General features: G+C 38.4%; 1 protein-coding gene and 1 pseudogene across 1 annotated transcript; one reads left to right on the forward strand and one right to left on the reverse strand.

Annotated features, from left to right (window-relative positions):
* The first annotated feature begins 5,757 nt into the window (after positions 1–5,757).
* On the forward strand, positions 5,758–6,720 carry LOC123842128 (olfactory receptor 9K2-like). Its single transcript, XM_045871540.2, is given in 1 exon segment — positions 5,758–6,720. A coding segment is annotated over 1 exon segment (963 nt).
* Positions 6,721–9,885: 3,165 nt separating this feature from the next.
* Positions 9,886–10,542, reverse strand: LOC123842650 (olfactory receptor 10AG1-like; annotated as a pseudogene).
* Between the last annotated feature and the right edge of the window lie 5,561 nt (positions 10,543–16,103).

The following is a 16,103-nucleotide window of genomic DNA, read 5'->3' on the forward strand; positions in this document are numbered from 1 at the left end:
GTAAACCCTCACTTAATTGCTGCTACACTAACAACAATTATACTAAAGGGTTTTAGCTTACTTTTTGCATTGAGATTTTTTTATATAAATATCTTCTATTACCTTCAGTAGATTCCTGTGTTTTAGGCCCAAATTAAATCTTCAGTCCCCCCCCCCAAAAAGAAAGAAAGTAAGAAAGAAAAAAAAGAAAAGACATTTCTGAGTCATTACTCTGAAATGAAGTCTTAGGATCAAAAAAAAAAAAAAAAAAAACCAAAACACGTCAGCCCATTACTTTTTCTCAAATATTTTATTGAAGGATAATTGTGTGAAATGAACTGTGTTTATTCAGAGTGTACAATTTTGTGAGTTTGAACAATGTATACATCAATAAAACCATCACCACAAGATATAGAACATTCCATCACCTCTAAAAGATTTTTCATGCCCCTTGTTAGTCCATGCCTCTGTCCAACTCTGTTATGTTTTGCATATGTCTATATATAATCTGCATACTGTATGTACTCTTTTCTTGTAGGCTTCCTGAACTGAGTAAAATGAATTTGAAATTTATTTATTTTGTCATCTATTTAAGTAATTTATTCTTTTTGTTGCTCAGTAGTATTCCATTTCCCATCGTATACATATCGCCGAATTTTGTTTATGCATTCTTAAATTGACGGGTAATTGAGGTGTTTCCACCTTTTAAATATTGTGAATAAAGCCTATAGGAACATTCACATGTATGTTTTTGAACCAGAGCCTACTCCTTCTCTCTCCTCTCCCAGCCCAGCATGATAAGAAGCACATAGGCAAGTGCAGACAAGAACATAGGGGCTCCTTTTCTCCTAGATTCCAGTCATGGGCTACCATATCACCTTTAGAGTGGCAGGCTGAAAACATTTCTTATTTCTTCCAGCTCCAAGTTTCAGAAGCTCTATTCAAGGCAAGAGTGCCTAAAATATCTAGAAATCTCTTCCTTTACCCAGGGTCTATTCATCGGGTAGAAGCTATACCCTAGGTATGATAGGTCAAGAATAATGGGGCCTCAATTTCAGTTGCTCCAGTTCAAAGGACAGAGATTTTTTGCCAAGAGATAAGCTTAGAAGACCATAGGCTACTGACCTCCCCCAGAAATTTGCTCATAGAGCCAGAGTGTCACTCTGAAAGAACTGGGCCACTGCTCCTGTTCCAGTTCCAGAAGAGTTGAACACAAGTTTTACCTAGAATTAAAGGCAGGCCATGAACTGACATCATTTCGAACAAAATGTGGGAAAGTTCAAGCATAAGGGACTCTCAAACTAATACACATTTGGTGATAAGCAATTAAGAGAGGTTGGTAGCTCCATGAGAGCAAAAAGCCAATTGTAGACCAACTAGAAGTCTACCAGAAAGAACCAGGGAAGGAGACAGCAAAGAAGGTCCCCCTAGGGTTGGAACAAACCTCAAAGACTGGGCTTAAAGACTATCCTTGCAGAGGGGACCAAAATAATTATATCAGACAATAGAGAAATATATATCCCACAATGTTTTCAAAACAATAGAACAAAAGAAGAATTAATGGAACCTCCCTGCTGGGTAGGAAACCTACAGAGACATATCCAATAAAATAATCAGGGGAAGACACAGCAGCTAGCATGATAAAACCACTGCCATCCAAGAGTACGAACAAGCCTAAGGTTATACCCCTGAGAAGTGACATGAAAGGCTTCTCAAAGCAAACAGAATCCTTTTATTAAAATATATTTTTTAACTTAAATTCAATTAATTAACATATAATGTATTATTGGTTTCAGAGGTAGAGGTCAGTGATTCATAAGTCTTATATAATACCCAGTGCTCATTACATCATGTGCCCTCCTTAATGTCCATCACCCAGTTACCCCATCCCCTGACCCCTCTCCTCTCCAGTAACTCTCAGTTTGTTTCCTATGATTAAGAATCTCTTATGGTTTATATCCTTTTCTAGTTTCGTCTTGTTTTATTTTTTTCCTCTTTTCCCCTATGATCTTCTGTTTCTTTTTTTAAATTTTATTATGTTATGTTAATCACCATACATTACATCATTAGTTTTTGATGTAGTGTTCCATGATTCATTGTTTGCATATAACACCCAGTGTTCCATTCAATACATGCCCTCTTTAATACCCATCACCAGGCTAACCCATCCCCCCACCCCCCGCCCCTCTAGAACCCTCAGTTTGCTTCTCAGAGTCCATAGTCTCTAATGGTTCGTCTCCCCCTCTGATTTCCCCCCTTCATTTCTCCCTTCCTACTATCTTCTTCTTTTTTTTTATTATGTTATATCACCATACATTACATCATTAGTTTTTGATGTAGTGTTCCATGATTCATTGTTTGTGCATAACACCCAGTGTTCATTCAATACATGCCCTCTTTAATACCCATCACCAGGCTAACCCATCCCCCCCCCGCCCCTCTAGAACCCTCAGTTTGTTTCTCAGAGTCCATAGTCTCTCCTGGTTCGTCTTCCCCTCCAATTTCCCCACCTTCATTTCTCCCTTCCTACTATCTTCTTCTTTTTTTTTTTTTTAACATATAATGTGTTATTCATTTCAGAGGTACAGGTCTGTGATTCAGCAGTCTTACACAATTCACAGTGCTCACCATAGCACATACCCTCCAGAATGTTTATCACCCACCACCCCATTCCTCTCAGTCCCCACCACTCCAGCAACCCTCAGTTTGTTTCCTAAGATTAAGGATTCCTCATATCAGTGAGGTCATATGATACATGTCTTTCTCTGATTGACTTATTTTGCTCAGCATAACACCCGCAGTTCCATCCACATCGTTGCAAATGGCAAGATTTCATTCCTTTTGATGACTGCATAATATTCCATTGTGTGTGTGTGTATACATATATATATATACACACTACTTCTTTATCCATTCATCTGTCAATGGACATCTTGGCTCTTTCCATAGTTTGGCTATTGTGGACATTGCTGCTATAAACATCAGGGTGCACGTACCCCTTCGGATCCCTACATTTGTATCTTTGGGGTAAATACCTAGTAGTGCAATTGTTGGGTCAAAGCTCTATTTTGAACTTTTTGAGGAACCTCCATACTGTTTTCCAGAGTGGCTGCACCAGCTTGCATTCCCACCAACAGTGTAGGAGGATTCCCCTTTCTCTGCATCCCCGCCAACATCTGTCATTTCCTGACTTGTTAACTTTAGCCATTCTGACTGGTGTGAGGTGGTATCTCATTGAGGTTTTGGTTTGGATTTCCCTGATGCCGAGTGATGTTGAGCACTTTTTCATGTGTCTGTTGGCCACTTGGATGTCTTCTTTGGAGAAATGTCTGTTCATGTCTTCTGCCCATTTCTTGATTGGATTAGTTGTTCTTTGGGTGTTGAGTTTGATGAGTTCTTTATAATTTTGGATACTAGCCCTTTATCTGATGTGTCATGTGCAAATATCTTCTCCCATTCTGTTGGTTGTCTTTTGGTTTTGTCAACTGTTTCCTTTGCTGTGCTGAAGCTTTTTATCTTGCTGAAGTCCCAATAGTTCATTTTTGCCCTTGCTTCCTTTGCCTTTGGCGATGTTTCTAAGAAGAAGTTGCTGCGGCTGAGATCGAAGAGGTTGCTGCCTGTGTTCTCCTTTAGGATGTTGATGGACTCCTGTCTCACATTTAGGTCTTTCAACCATTTTGAGTCTATTTTTGTGTGTGCTGTAAGGAAATGGTCCAGTTTCATTCTTCTGCTTGTGGCTGTCCAATTTTCCCAACACCATTTGTTGAAGAGACTGTCTTTTCTCCATTGGACATTCTTTCCTGCTTTGTCGAAGATGAGTTGACCATAGAGTTGAGGGTCCATTTCTGGGCTCTCTATTCTGTTCCATTGATCTATGTGTCTGTTTTTGTGCCAGTACCATACTGTCTTGATGATGACAGCTTTGTAATAGGGCTGGAAGTCCGGAATTGTGATGCCTCCAGCTTTGCTTTTCTTTTTCAACATTCCTCTGGCTATTTGGAGTCTTTTCTGGTTCCATACAAATTTTAGGATTATTTGTTCCATTTCTTTGAAAAAAGTGGATGGTATTTTGATAGGGATTGCATTGAATGTGTAGATTGCTCTAGGTAGCATTGACATCTTCACAATATTTCTTCTTCCAATCCATGAGCATGGAACATTTTTCCATTTCTTTGTGTCTTCCTCAATTTCTTTCATGAGTATTTTATAGTTTTCTGAGTACAGATTCTTGCCTCTTTGGTTAGATTTATTCCTAGGTATCTTATGGTTTTGGGTGCAATTGTAAATGGGATCGACTCATTAATTTTCTTCTGTCTTGTTGTTGGTGTGTAGGAATGCCACTGATTTCTGTGCATTGATTTTATATCCTGCCACTTTACCGAATTCCTGTATGAGTTCTAGCAGTTTTGGAGTGTTCTCACCAAAATACTAGCTAATAATATCCAACAGTACATTAAAAGGATTATTCACCACAACCAAGTGGGATTTATCCCTGGGCTGCAAGGTTGGTTCAACATTCATAAATCAATCAATGTTATACAATACATTAATAAAAGAAAGAACAAGAATCATATGATCCTCTCAATAGATGCAGAAAAAGCATTTGACAAAATACAGCATCATTTCTTGATCAGAACTCTTCAGAGCATAGAGATAGAGGGTACATACCTCAATATCATAAAAGCCATCTATGAAAAACCCACAGTGAATATGATTCTCAATGGGGAAAACCTGAGAGTTTTCCCCCTAAGGTCAGGAACACGGCAGGGACGTCCACTATCACCACTGCTATTCAACATAGTATTAGAAGTCCTAGCCACAGCAATCAGACAACAAAAAGAAATAAAAGGCATCTGAATTGGCAAAGAATAAGTCAAACTCTCACTCTTTGCAGATGATATGATACTTTTTATGTGGAAAACCCAAAGGACTCCACCCCAAAACTGCTAGAACTAATTTTTGTGTTTGTTTGTGGACAACCTTGATCTTAGTGAGTAAATAACTTATATCAGAATTCAAAGTTTCCATTACCCACAAAAAACAATTGTATCTCTTAAATTGTTTTTTTTTTTTTAAAGATTTTATTTATCTATTTATTTGAGAGAGAGAGAGAATGTGCAAGTGGAGGGAGGGGGAGGCACAGGCAGACTCCCTGCTGAGTGCAGAGCCCAAATAGGGGGCTCGATCTCACGACACTGAGATCATGACCTGAGCTGAAACCAAGAGTCAGACGTTTAACCAACTGAGCCACCAAGGCGCCCCCCTCTTAAGTTGTTTTTAAATTTGGTGACTTTCTTTATATCTGCTGGTATGTAATTTAAACTAAAGCTTCAAAGTTAAGTTTTCCTAAAGTAGGCAATCCCTAATATCTCCAAACCCAGACTCCAGAATAACTTCCCAAAAGTCATTTATTAAATTATTTCTGCTCTCTTGAAAACACTGTTTTCCTGGCATTGAATTTATTGCATAAATCATGAGTCAGAAACAGACACAGAAGAGACATTTGCAAATGTGAAAGGATTTGAGTGAAACTGCATTGCATTAGACTCAGAAGAAAAAGATCTAATTCCACTGCTTGTAGGAACACAGCCATAAAATTAATCTTTGAGTCATCATCAGTTGCAATTGGCTTAAATTTAAGTCACAATAATTTATAAGGCTAATGACTAATGACTATAGAATAACTTTATAAATCCTAACACTGTAAGATTATTTGGAGCTAGGATCAAAGCCCAGAGTTCATTTGTTTATTTTTGTTTCTCTCAGCAGGTTTCTGCCATGGGTGACAGGGGGACAAGCAATCACTCAGAAGTGACTGACTTCATTCTTGTAGGCTTCAGGGTCCGCCCAGAACTCCACATTCTCCTCTTCCTGCTCTTTCTGCTTGTGTATGCCATGATCCTTCTAGGGAATGTTGGGATGATGACCATTATTATGACTGATCCGCGGCTGAACACGCCAATGTATTTCTTCCTAGGCAACCTGTCCTTCATTGACCTCTTCTATTCTTCTGTTATTGCACCCAAGGCTATGATCAACTTCTGGTCTGAGAGCAAGTCCATCTCCTTTGCAGGCTGTGTGACCCATCTCTTTCTCTTTGCCTTGTTCATTGTGGCTGAGGGATTTCTCTTGGCAGCCATGGCTTATGACCGCTTCATTGCCATCTGCAACCCACTCCTCTACTCTGTCCAGATGTCAACTAGTCTCTGCAGTCAGTTGGTGGCTGGTTCCTATTTTTATGGCTGTGTCAGCTCGATTGTTTTGACCAGCATGACATTTACTTTGTCCTTTTGTGCTTCCTGAGCCATCGACCACTTTTACTGTGATGACCATCCACTTCAAAGGATTTCTTGCTCTGATCTCTACTTTCATAAGATGGTTTCCTTTTTCTTATGCAGCATTATTATTTTGCCTACCATAATTGTCATTATTGTGTCCTATATGTATATTGTGTCCACGGTTCTAAAGATAAGATCCACTGAGGGATGTAAGAAAGCCTTCTCCACTTGCAGCTCTCACCTAGGAGTCGTGAGTGTACTGTATGGTGCCATCACTTTTATGTATTTCATCCCTGACAGATTTCCTGAGCCGAGTAAAGTGGCTTCTTTATGTTACACCTTAGTCACTCCCATGTTGAATCCTTTGATTTACTCCCTGAGAAACAAAGATGTCAAAGAAGCTCTGAGAAAGATCCTGGGGAAGAAAATATTTTTATTTAATTCTATATTAACAGTGATATAACTGAAAGGCCTGGATATTATGACAATTTGGGAAGGCATCAATGCAAAGAATGCATCCAATGATTTTGAAATATTTAATTTTAGAAAGTTTATTTATTTGAATCTCATGTACTTAGAGTTGATGAATACGTATAGACGATATTTTTTTCTGACTGTTGATTTTGTAGTGGAATGGCTTTCTCTGTACTTCGTCTTCATTTGGATAAATATCATGATTGCCATGTAATTTGATTTTAGGAAAAATATATTCCAAGTTTGCTACTGGCACTCTAAGGATGATGTTGGGATGTATTGTTTATCTTAAGTCAGTAACAAATGTTATATAATGTATATAATTGGTAGATGTATCAAAATCTGATATAATAAGACAGAACAAAATATCAGGTTTACTGAAGAAATCTTTTTGAGTTTTGGATGAGAGAAACAGATACTCTAGAGCATACAGAGTCTTAAGGGTGACCTGTGAGTTGCTCAGTTATCCAGAGGCTGAAAGATTGACACACTTATTTAATGGTTTCTCTGGATTAGATCAATTATTCTTTTTTTTAAGATTTTATTTATTTATTTGAGAGAGAGAGCATGGGGGCGGGAGGGTCAGAGGGAGAAGCAGACTCCCTGCTGAGCAGAGAGCCCAATGCAGGACTTGATCCCAGAACTCCAGGATCATGACCTGAGCCAAAGGCAGTCGCTTAACCAACTGAGCCACCCAGGAGCCCTTAGATCAATTATTCTTGCAAATCCTCCCTCTTCACAAGAAAACTGTAATGCAAATGAACCAAAAATAAAGATAATTCATTTTTTGTTATATATAGCTTAGTGAGAATTAATTAATTATTGAAATTTTGATGCACTTTTTGCCCTATGAAATTCTCTACGTAAAAATTTCAGTACTTAGCTCACCATGAAATCAGGGGGAAATAACTGACCAGAGAACCAAAATGCCATATGGAAACCCAGTGATAAAGACATTTATAGAAAACACAAAAAGAGTGCAACCTCTTAAAGGGAGTGGTCCTAATGGTCAGGGAACACTTCCTAAGCACATTTTAAAAATAAATAGCAGTAAGCAACATGAAATAAATAGGTTTCTATGCAAAGGGAGAAAATAACTATATGGCAAACTTCATGAAGTTTATAAATGATTTGTAATGCACAAGACAAAGAGTGAGGGATGAGCCTTAAAAGGAAATTTATGGAAATCATGCAGACCTCTATGTCAAGCCAAGGAAACTGATCTTTATTCTGTAGACAGGGGGTAGGCATTGGGGATTTTTAGGAAGATAGTATTGTGTTCAAATTGGCATTTTACAAAAATCACACTGGTAGCTTTGTGGAAGGTAAGTGTTCACAAGGAGAAGATGGTAATCCCAGAAAGTGTGTGATCGTCCAAGAGGTTATGATGACTTTACCAAAGGCAGTCTTATTAGAGACAGTGAAGAAGAGACACTCTTTAGAATGGCAGGTAAAGTAGCTGAATATTGACCCATGGCTGATAAAAAGTTAATGAGGTAGAAAAATAATTACTTCTAATGTTTGAGCATCTCTGACTCAATGCTACCTCATAAATGAGGAAGAAAATATAAGGATAATAATAGTTCATGGTTAACTTAAGAGTTAAGAAAATAGGCTCAGGTGCCAGACTGAGCTTTCAAATTCTGTGTTTGCCAATGTAACTTTGGTTACATACTATCTCTGCATTGTTATTTCCTCCTGTAAAATGGGTTGCATAACAGTATCTACATCTCAGAGTTACTTGGATTAAATTATATAAATTTCATATAAATTTGTTAAATTCACATATTTAACAGCTGTCAGATTTGTCCATTCCTCCTGCTTTCTACACTATTGTTGTTAAGTCTGAGAGGGGAAGACAGTAACTTTCTCTGCCCCTTTCCCTTCCCTCTCTGCCATGAAGCATCCCCAACTCTCCAAATGTATCTGTTTTCATTTCCATAGACAGAGCTTGAGAAACTGCCTACTACTTTGTCATTTCAATATTTACCTTTCTCTCTGGCGAGAACTAATGGAAAAAATTGCAAAATGGCCAGAAAGGTAACAGAGCCTCCAATTAAATACAAAATAGTATCTTATAATCAGATATGATAACTATTCATCTCTCTACCTACATCTTTCTCTAAGAATCCTCTCTCACACTTTAACAAATGTCATCTCTTTCATTCACATTTTTAAAAATACACATTACTGGGGAAAACGGGACTCACTAAGTAGAAGAACTTCATGAAGATTTTCAAATAAGTGCTCACTTTGCTAAGGTTGTGCCTTGTTTCTTTCCTGAGATGAAGCAGAAACACATGTAGGTTGAAAGAGGCATATTTTACCAACCCTCCCCTGGGAATAAAATGCAGATGCCCTCAGGCAGCACCTGAGTCCTATAATGGAATAATCCTGAAATGGTAGAGGCTCCTAACTCTTTAAATCTTTGTCCACTGTATATTAGTAATCCTTTATCAAACTGAGTAAAAAGACCCTAACAGTAGTGTTGACTGTCAAGGGAGAACAATGTTCCTCCATATGCACCATGTGCTGTAGCCCCCACAACCACCATCGGACACACACATACACATAAAATCAAACATTAGCACACTCCTCTCTCTCTCTCTCTCACACACACACACACACACACCAGGATATATTTGAGAGGAACACCAAGAAAGATCACTGGATATAGCATTCCCTAGAACAATGTATGTCCGGTTCATCCAGCTGACTCAGAAAAGAATCCTCAGGCTAAGCTAGAAGCTAACAGACCTTACCATGAGAAGATATGCACAGTAATTTTTTTTTTTTTAGTGGATACGCCACTTTATTTATTTATTTTCATTTTTAAAAATTTTATTATGTTATATTAATCACCATACATTACATCATTAGTTTTTGATGTAGTGTTCCATGATTCATTGTGTGCATATAACACCCAGTGCTCCATGCAATACGTGCTCTCTTTAATACCCATCACCAGGCTAACCCATCCCCCCACCCCCCTCCCCTCTAGCACAGTAATTTTTATTTATTTATTTTTTTATTCTTATGTTAATCCCCATACATTACATCATTAGTTTTAGACGTAGTGTTCCATGATTCATTGTTTGTGCATAACACCCAGTGCTCCATGCAGAACGTGTCCTCCTCAATACCCACCACCAGGCTAACCCATCCTCCCACCCCCCTCGCCTCTAGAACTCTCAGTTTGTTTTTCAGAGTCCATCGGGTAGACCATCATTTCATTCACCAATATCTCCCCACAAGCAAGCATGAGTATTAGGGGGATGTCACAGAAGAAGTGGTCAATTTAATTAGAGCCACAAAAGGGCAGAGAGAAAATCTGGAATGTCTGCCCTATCTGGACTGGAATTCCACTGATCCAGGAGCCAGCCACCAGCTGGATACAGACTTTGTGGTTCATGACTAGAGGGTAGTGCAGAGGGTTACAAATGGCCACGTAGCGGTCATAGACCATCACTGTCAGAAGGAGGCACTCTGTGGCTCCCAACACAAGAATGCAGCACATTTGTGTAACACAGGCGACTAAAGAAATTGTTCTTCTCTGGGTCCGAAAGTTCATGAGCATTCTGGGGAGAGTAACCGAAACATAGCAGATTTCCAAAAAGGAAAAATTGCCAAGGAAAAAGTACATACAGGTCTGGAGAGCAGGGTCCAATTTTGTTATTAGAAGTATGATGCCATTACTCATCACAATAATGATATAGATGACAAAGAACAATCCAAATAGAAGCCACTGGAGATGGGAAACATCAGCAAAGTCCAAGAGAACAGATTCTATCAATTCAGTTAGATTTTTTTTTTTTTTAAAGATTTTATTTATTTGACAGAGAGAGACACAGCGAGAGAGGGAACACAAGCAGGGGGAGCGGGAAAGGGAGAAGCAGGCTTCCTGCTGAGCAGGGAGCACAATGTGGGACTCGATTCCGGGACTCCGGGATCATGACCTGAGCCGAAGGCAGACGCTTAAGGACTGAGCCACCCAGGCGCCCCAATTCAGTTAGATTTTATTCTGGTGGTTTCTCTTGGTGTTTCATCTGTGGAAAGGGTCAATTTAGCATGTACTTTTGTTTTACCTTAATGGATCAGTACCCATTCTCTAAATTGTATTAGGGCATCTACAGCGGTTTTCATAATCACTGTAATTGTTTCTAATTTAATAATGTTACTATTTGGGTATTTCTCACTTTCTCAGTTTAGATTCTAGGGATTATCACTGTACACACTCCCTTGAAATTTCCTTTAATATCATTCCATATACTTTCTGAATACAGCCCAGGATAAACCAAATTATGCCCTGCTCAGCACAGACACAGGAAACATTGGCAATCACTGAAAACAGATCTCCAGCTATGCCATATGATCCCACTCTTTCTTTTTTTTTTTATTCTTATGTTAATCCCCATACATTACATCATTAGTTCTAGATGAAGTGTTCCATGATTCATTGTTTGTGCATAACACCCAGTGCTCCATGCAGAATGTGCCCTCCTCAATACCCACCACCAGGCTAACCCATCCTCCCATCCCCCTCCCCTCTAGAACCCTCAGTTTGTTTTTCAGAGTCCATCGTCTCTCATGGTTCGTCCACCCCTCCGATTTCCCCCGCTTCATTCTTCCCCTCCCGCTACCTTCTTCTTCTTTTTTTTTTTTCTTGACATATATTGCATTATCTGTTTCAGAGGTACAGATCTGAGATTCAACAGTCTTGCACAATTCACAGTGCTCACATACCCTCCCCAGTGTCTATCACCCAGCCACCCCATCCCTCCCACCCCCCACCACTCCAGCAACCCTCAGTTTGTTTCCTGAGATTAAGAATTCCTCATATCAGTGAGATCATATGATACATGTCTTTCTCTGTTTGACTTATTTCACTCAACATAATACCCTCCAGTTCCATCCACGTCGTTGCAAATGGCAAGATCTCATCCCTTTTGATGGCTGCATAATATTCCATTGTATATATATACCACATCTTCTTTATCCATTCATCTGTCGATGGACATCTTGGCTCTTTCCACAGTTTGGCTATTGTGGACATTGCTGCTATAAACATCGGGGTGCACGTACCCCTTTGGATCCCTACTTTTGTATCTTTGGGGTAAATACCCAGTAGTGCAATTGCTGGATCATATGGTAGCTCTATTTTCAACTTTTTGAGGAACCTCCATACAGTTTTCCAGAGTGGCTAGCACAGTAATTTTTCAATGCTGACTTTTTTTTTCTTTCTTTTCCCGGTGTCAAGAAATTTCTGTATTGCTACAGGAATTGCATTCAGGTATATTCGGTTCTCACTCATGTTAGGAAATTACTCTTCTCATTTTACTTTTGATTCAAGGTGGATGCATGTGTTGTACAGTGTAAGTTCTGAAAACAGGGATATATTGAAGAAGAAGGATATCTAGCATGTTAATATAAATTAATCAAAATACATACAGAGATGTATAAATACATATATGTATATATAATTCTCTGAATTTGATATATGCATTATAAGACTGCTTATAAACTAATCAAAGTTGTAGTACAAGTCATGTACAAAATCATATTAATAATATATAGCTAATATTTTGATTTTGTAATTACACGATTTAAAACCACCCTTGTCTAAAACATCATGCACATAAGAAACTTCTTCAAACTCATCTAATGACTTTCCATTGAATTTATAACTATAGCTGAATTTTGTGTTGATAACTAGTAAAGTTTTCTTAATTTAAATGATAGTGTTAAAAAAACAAAAAAATAAATGATCGTGTTAATGGTGGTGAATCCTCACTCAACTACTGCTACACTAACAATAATTATACTTAAAAGTTATAGCCTACTTTTATAATTGAGATTTTTTTATGTGATAAATATCTTCTATGCCTTCAGTAGTTTCCTGTTTTTAGGCCAAAATTAAATCTTGAATCCTCCCCTCCCCCCCAAAACAACATTTCTGAGTGATTGCTTTTAAATGCAAGTCCTTGGATCTAAAAGACAAGATCTGCCCAATTCTTGTCTCAACCACTCTATTGAGAAATAGCTGGTGTAAAATAAACTATATTCATTCAGAGGATACAAATCTGAGTTTTGGCAGTTTTATACATCAATGAAACCCTCACCACAATAAGATACAGACTTTTTTAGTCACTTTTTTATTCATTTAAGTAATCTCTACACACAGCATGGTGCTTGAACTCATGACCCTGAAATCTAGAGTTGCCCCCTCTTCTGACTGAGGCAGCCAGGTGCCCCACGATATAGAACTTTTCCATCACCTCTAAAAGATTTATCATGCCCCTATTTAGATCATGTCTCCTTCTAACCCCATTCCCAAATAACCAGTGATCTGATTTTTTTTTTTTTTTTTTTTTGCACATCCATCTATCATCTATCTACCTATCTATTGAAGCTGCATATGATATGCACTCTTTTCTGGCAGGCTTATCTTTAACTGAGTAAAATGCATTTGAAATTTATTCACTTTTTCATGTGTGTAAGTAATTCATTCTTGTTATTGCTCATTAGTATTCCATTTCCCATTGTACACATACATCAAATTTTGTTTATGCATACTTAAATTGATGGGCAGTTGAGGTGTTTTCACTTTTTAGATATTGTAAATAAAGCCAAAAGGAACATGCAAACATCTGTATTGGAGCCAGAGCCCACTCCCACCCCCTTCCTCCCCTTTTCAGCCTAGTGTGATAGAAAGTATACCTTTCTGGTATGGTATGTGAATAATAAACTGTGGTACATAGGCAAGTATACACAAGAACACAGGGGCTCCTCCTACCCTAGAGCCCACTCATGGGCTACCATATCACTTTGAGAGTAACAGGCTGAAAACATTTCTTATTTCTTCCAGCTCCATGTTGCAGAAGCTCTATTCAAGGCAAGAGCAGCTAAAATGTCTAGAAGTCTCCTCCTTTACCCAGGGCCCACTCATAGAATAGAAGCTCTACCCCAGGGATGATAGGCCAAGAATCATAGGCCTCCAATTCCCATCGCTCCAGTTCAAAGGATAGAGATTTTTTGCCAAGAGAGATTAAGCTTAGAAGACCATAGGCTACTGATCCCACCCAGAAACCTGCTCATAAAGCCAGAGTGTCACTCTGAGAGAACTGGGCCACTGCTCCTGTTCCAGTTCCAGAACAGTTGAACACAGGTTTTACCTAGAATGAAAAGCAGGCCATAATAACAGAGGGCTTCACAGCTCTCCTCAAGTGAACTGACTTTATTTGGAACAAAGTATGGAAAAGTTTAAGCATAAGTGACTCTCAAACATAAGACACATTTGGAAATAAGCAATTAAGAAGAGGTTGGTAGCTTCATGAGCGCAAAAAGCTAACTGAGAACCAACTAGAAGTCTACCAGAGAGAACCAGGGAAGGAGACCGCAAAGAAGGCCCTCCTAGGGTTGGAGCAAACCTCAAAGACTGAACTTAAAGACTATCCTTGCAGAGGGGACCAAAACAATTGGATCAGATAGTAAAGAAATATATGTCCCGCAATGTTTTCAAAACAATGGAACAAGAAGAATTAGTGGAATCTCTCTACTGGTGGAAAACATACAGAGACACATCACTCAACCAAATGATCAAGTGAGGACACAGCCAAAGCTAGCCCAATAAAACCGCTGACATCCAAGAGTATGCACAAGCCTAAGGTTATGCCTCTGAGGAATTGTGCAAGACTGTTGAATCTCAGATCTGTACCTCTGAAACAAATAATGCAATAAATGTTAAGAAAAAAAAAAAGAAGAAGAAGAAGGTAGCGGGAGGGGAAGAATGAAGCGGGGGAAATCGGAGGGGTAGACGAACCATGAGAGACGATGAACTCTGAAAAACAAACTGAGGGTTCTAGAGGGGAGGGGGGTGGGAGGATGGGTTAGCCTGGTGGTGGGTATTGAGGAGGGCACATTCTGCATGGAGCACTGGGTGTTATGCACAAACAATGAATCATGGAACACTACATCTAAAACTAATGATGTAATGTATGGGGATTAACATAACAATAAAAATTAAAAAAAACCGTATTCTGGAGTTTAAAGGTACAATAACTGAAAAATGTTATATAGTGGGAATCATGCAGTATGTACCTTTTTCAGGTTGGCTTCTTTCACTTTGTAATGTGCATTTACAGTTCCCTCATGTCCTTTCACAGCTTGAAAGATTTTGCTCATTTCTTTTTAGTGCTGAATATTATTCCACTGTCTGGATGTACCACAGTTTATTATTCACTCACCATTCATGTGCAGGTTCTTGTGTGGACATGAGTTTTCAACTTGTTTGGGTAAATATCAAGGAGCACAATTGCTGGATTATATATGTTTATGTTTAGTTTTATATGAAACTGAAAAACTGTCTTCCAAAATAGCTATACCACTTTGCATTCACAACAGCAATGAGTGAGGATTGCTGTCCCTCCACATCCTTGACAGCATTTGGTGTAGTCAGTGGTTTTGATTTTGGCCATTCTAATAGGTGTATAGTGGTACACTGTTTTTGTTTGTTTGGTTTTTAATTGAAACGTTAATTTTATAGAAGTTTAAGGCATAGAGATTTACCATATACCCTTGCCCCCCCACACACATACCTTTGTCCAATGTCAACATCCCCCACCAGATTGGTATGTTTATTACAATTGATGAACCTACAGTGACACCCGTTGAAATCCACAGTTTACTCAAGAGTTCACCTTTGTTATTGTATATTTTAGAATTTGAACAAATATAAATGATGTATCCATAATGATAATATCATAGAAAGTGTTTTCAATGTCTTAAAAATCTTTTCTCCTTTGCTGTTCATCTCTTCCTCCACCCACAGCCCCTATCAACCACTGATCTTTTTCCTCACACTATAGTTTTGCATTTTACGGAATGTCATAAAGTTGTTATATGCGAACAATGAATCATGGAACACTACATCAAAAACTAATGAAGTACTGTATAGTGACCAACATAACATAATAAAAAAAAGTTGTAATCATACAATAGGTACTCTTTTCGGATTGGCTTCTTTCACTCAGTAATATATAATTAAGATTCCTCCTTGTCTTTTCACAGCTAGATAGTTTAATTTTTAGCACGAAATAGTATTTTACTCCCTGGATATATCATGGTTTATTTATCCATTCACTTACTGAAGGAAACCTGGTTGCTTCCAAATTTTGGCAATTATGAATAAAGCTGCCATAAAATTCCATGTGCTGGTTTTGGTATGGACATAAGTTTTCAGCTCCTTTGGGTAAATACCAAGCAGCATAACTCCTACATGATAAATCAGTAAGAGTATGTTTCATTTTCTAAGGAAACTGCCAAATTGTCTTCCAACATAGCTGTACAATTTTGTAACACCCACTAGCAATACAT

This window comes from Mirounga angustirostris, unplaced genomic scaffold (genome assembly GCF_029215605.1).
Source record: "Mirounga angustirostris isolate CCGP_5_RB_7025 unplaced genomic scaffold, mMirAng1.0.hap1 SCAF_5, whole genome shotgun sequence".
In the NCBI taxonomy this organism is placed as follows: Eukaryota; Metazoa; Chordata; class Mammalia; order Carnivora; family Phocidae; genus Mirounga; species Mirounga angustirostris.